Here is a 3,876-nt window from a genome sequence, read left to right as displayed (position 1 = left end):
GTGTCCGGGTTACAGCTGAAGTTGCAATAGTTAATTTCATTTTCGTAATTTATAAAGGTTGATGGAGACTAGAGGTGTGGTCCATAAATAAAACCATAGTAACTAAGGCATTTCCTGGTATAGATTTGAGGAAACATCAAATCTGATTTTCACACAAAACAGATTGGAAAGCAGTCAAAGCACTATATATAACACCACAGTGAAAGTGGATTATTGCAGTACAAATAACCTCAGTTGTTGTATTATATATTATCAAACAAGATCTGCTGTAAGTAGGATATGAAAGTTATCTAATTTATAAAAATCTCCCTCCTCTCACTTACTCCAAATGACTTTAAGACACAGTACTTTGTTTATGCATTTTAGCTTCTCATTAGATTTTAAGTTTTTTTTTTTAATTTAAAATGAGTGAATCACATTGCATTATATTAAGGTTTGTCAAAATGATAGTCAAGTTCAAACTCGATCACATTTCACTTTATTTTTTTATTACTCAATACTATTAAGTATTTTGAAAATAAAAAAATTACTTATTGTTAATTATTGAATACTTATATATAATATGATAAAATATTTTTAAATCTATGATCTTATGAATTTTCTTATAGATTAAGTTAAAGTTTTAAACATAAAATTGAGAAAGAGATAACTTGAAAAGTATTATAAATAAACTATAAAGTATTAAATGCATAATCATTAATGCAGAAATATATATACAAATATGGTGTTTAGATTTTCATACATTTAAGGTCATGGATGTGTGAGCTGAATAATGAATGTTCAGCTCAATTTACACACATTAGGAACCTTAATTGAAGCTTGGTTCATTATCTAGCCATTAACAATTTGCTGAACAGCCTGAACTTATCTACACTCCAATAAAGCATATCAAAACTTATTTTAGGACAAAAACAAAAACAGACAGTGGTTGTAAAACTCTAGAGTTACCTTTTTTTTTAAGATATTCTAATCGGTTCATCGCTTTACGATTAGTCCGATTCAGGACAGGTCCCGGGATTAAGGCATAAAAACAAGTTAAAACATATGTAAATTCTCTTTTTTGTCAAGCTCATATGAGCTCAAAAGTTGCTATTCTACAAACCAGACTAACTTGTTTTAATTCTAAACACTTTTCATTAAATGCATCACCATTCACCACCAACACCAAGAAGCCTTGATCTGAAAAGACAAGTAAATCACCCACCAAAACTAATCAGATTCTGTACATGAAATCCGAGGTTAAAATATATGTTTTTTTCTGTTGAGTTGCAAAGGGAGCTGCCTCATGAACATTACTCGAAAATAGATTACGCAAGAATCATGATTGAGCACACCTAGTGATTTTTCTTTCCACTTGCTAGGTTGAAGATTTCATGCCTCTCTAGTTTGTTAACTGCAGATTTGGTTTCAGCTATTCAACCAAATATAAAGAGAGCCCAGTAAAGTTCCAAATCAGATCTGTTATTTTGGGCTCAACAATCCAGCAAATGTGGTTTCTGAATAAGTAAGTTCAGATCCTGAGTTAAGAAGCAATGCTTCCCAAGCTCTGGCTCCTGGAGCAAAATTTTCCGCAACAATTTTCTTCATCAATTCCAGTGCTTCAGTAATCAAGCCCTTTTGGCACATGTGAAATATGATATTATCAAATGTTGAAGATCTAGGATAAAAACACTTCTCCAACATTTCCTCCAACAGAAGACATATTTCACCAATCTCAACTTTACCAACCATGCCATCAAGCATGATCCTATATGTATGCAAGTTGAGCCCAACACCCTTCAACACCATCTCCTTCATTAGCCCCCTTGCCTTACTTAAATCCCCTGCCCCACATAATGCAACCAATAAAGTATTGTACGTAACCACATTCGGTTTGCATCCTAACTCTTCCATATGAGCAACAATCTCAAGCGCCTCATCTACTTTATTCTGCTTACACAAACCATTTATGTACACATTATAAGTATAAACATCAGGAATGAGTCCCAATACAAGCATTTCATCAAATAGTTCATCTAACTTCACATAATCCCCTTCTGCAACAATCCCACTCAAAACAATAGTATAACAAACAATGTCAGGCTTAATTCCATCTTCTTTCATCTGTTTCAGAATGTCCAAAGCATCCATGCCCCTCCCTTCCTTCACCAAGAACCTAATCACATTCGTATAATCCATGACACCAGGGAAAAATCCTAGTTTCCTCATACCTCCCCAAACAACCAAAGCCTCAACACTGGTCAAATCCTTTTGTTCACACAATGATGATATTATCAAAGAACATATCTTCCCATCCAAACTATACCCATCTTCTATCATACAATTCAGTATCTTAATGGCATAATCCACCCTCTTAATTTTACACAAGGCCTTGACCAAAACCCGAAAAGTCGATTCCTCAATACGAATGTTCATATACTGGCTCTTTAACAAGATCTGGGGAACCATTTTGAGGAACTCTCTCTTCCTGCAAAGCAATGAGAGCAACAAGTTCAGGGAGCAAACAGTTGGTGTGCACCTGAACCTGGGGATTCTGAAGAACAGATCAACAGCATCTTGGACTCTGTCAGCAAGACCATAGAACCTAATAAGGTACACAAAGATGAACTCAGGTGTTTCAAACTTCTCCATGTGTTCAAGGTGGTCGAGAACAGGAGGAATGTCGTGAAACTGGGAGGTGTTGGTTAAGGTTTTGACGACAAAGTAGTAAGCTTTTGGAATAGGGTCACAGCTATAGGCTTTGAAGGAGTCAAGAAGAGTGGAGAGAAGAAAAGGGTAGTGAAGGTTGTGTCTTTGGGGTTGTTGGGAGGAACCCATTTCAATGGTTGATTGTTTGAGGGTTTGCATGGCTTGTTGTTCACAAAAGTTGTGGTGCCATGAGGTCTTGTAAGGGGAATATGGCCATTTTCTGAATTTCCTGAGGAATTTGTTGGCACTCTTCGATAAAGGGTGTCTCACCATTTGGATTTGATGAGGAACTCAAACAACAAACATAAAATTAGCGTCGAGGCCTCTTTGAAATCTTTACATGTTTACATTTATTATTAATTTTAAAATTTATTAATTTAACCGTTGAATCGGAAGTTCTCATAAGGTATACCATGTTTGTAAAATGTAATACGTTTTAAACTTCGTTAATATTTTATTTCACTACTTTATTTTAATAAATAATATTATATTTAAAGTAAATATAAGAGTATATCTTTTATGGTCCTCGGCAAATCTCACGATATCTGTTTTTGAGGATCTAATGTGGGTTTTTTTTTAAATTTGTGAGGGGTCACACTTTCAATTAAATTGGTCAATTTTGAATTTCTTAAGACCACGAATAACCTTTTTATTTGCTAAGGATTAAAGCGGGCATTCTAAAATTTGATGAGGATTTAAAATGATATTTAAAGTAAAAATAAATATCTATTATTGAATATGTATCTACGAATGTTCTAAAATTTCGCATTGTACACTAGTCATTTCCTTCCTTGCTCTTCTTTTTCTACTCATTTTCTGCCCAACAATTAAGTCTGATGGCGATGATGCCTTAGCTGTTGACTTCCATATTCCCGGGTTACATGTGTAGGCTCTGTAGCTAAGTATTTTCAGTTGTTTCAAATTAAGTTCACTAATAGGTTTCATTGTGGTCCTTTTTTACCTCATGTTGGTTACTCATTTGAAAACATTGTTTCTGAAAGCTGAACTGGTACTAGTTTTAATTTGAAAAACTATTGTGCTTTTAGGTAGAAATATTATTTGTAGTGGTTGTGAGTTTCAATGCTCCTAGGAAGTATAAACTTTTTGATTTGGAAACCTCAAACAAGACTAATTAATAATAGTGGAAACCTCAAACAAGATCAATTAATAACAGGGCTTTGGTTTTGT

General features: G+C 34.1%; 1 protein-coding gene across 1 annotated transcript; it reads right to left on the bottom strand.

The window, feature by feature from the left end:
• Positions 1–1,461: 1,461 nt before the first annotated feature.
• LOC133302163 (pentatricopeptide repeat-containing protein At2g38420, mitochondrial-like) lies at positions 1,462–2,961 on the bottom strand. Its single transcript, XM_061501913.1, has one exon. The coding sequence runs from the start codon at positions 2,959–2,961 to the stop codon at positions 1,462–1,464; it is 1,500 nt and encodes a 499-aa protein (XP_061357897.1).
• Between the last annotated feature and the right edge of the window lie 915 nt (positions 2,962–3,876).

Source organism: Gastrolobium bilobum, unplaced genomic scaffold (assembly GCF_033153095.1).
Source record: "Gastrolobium bilobum isolate Gb01-03AN ecotype WA unplaced genomic scaffold, APGP_CSIRO_Gbil_v1 utg36412, whole genome shotgun sequence".
Taxonomy (NCBI): domain Eukaryota; kingdom Viridiplantae; phylum Streptophyta; class Magnoliopsida; order Fabales; family Fabaceae; genus Gastrolobium; species Gastrolobium bilobum.
This window is presented reverse-complemented; position numbering and strand designations above follow the sequence as displayed.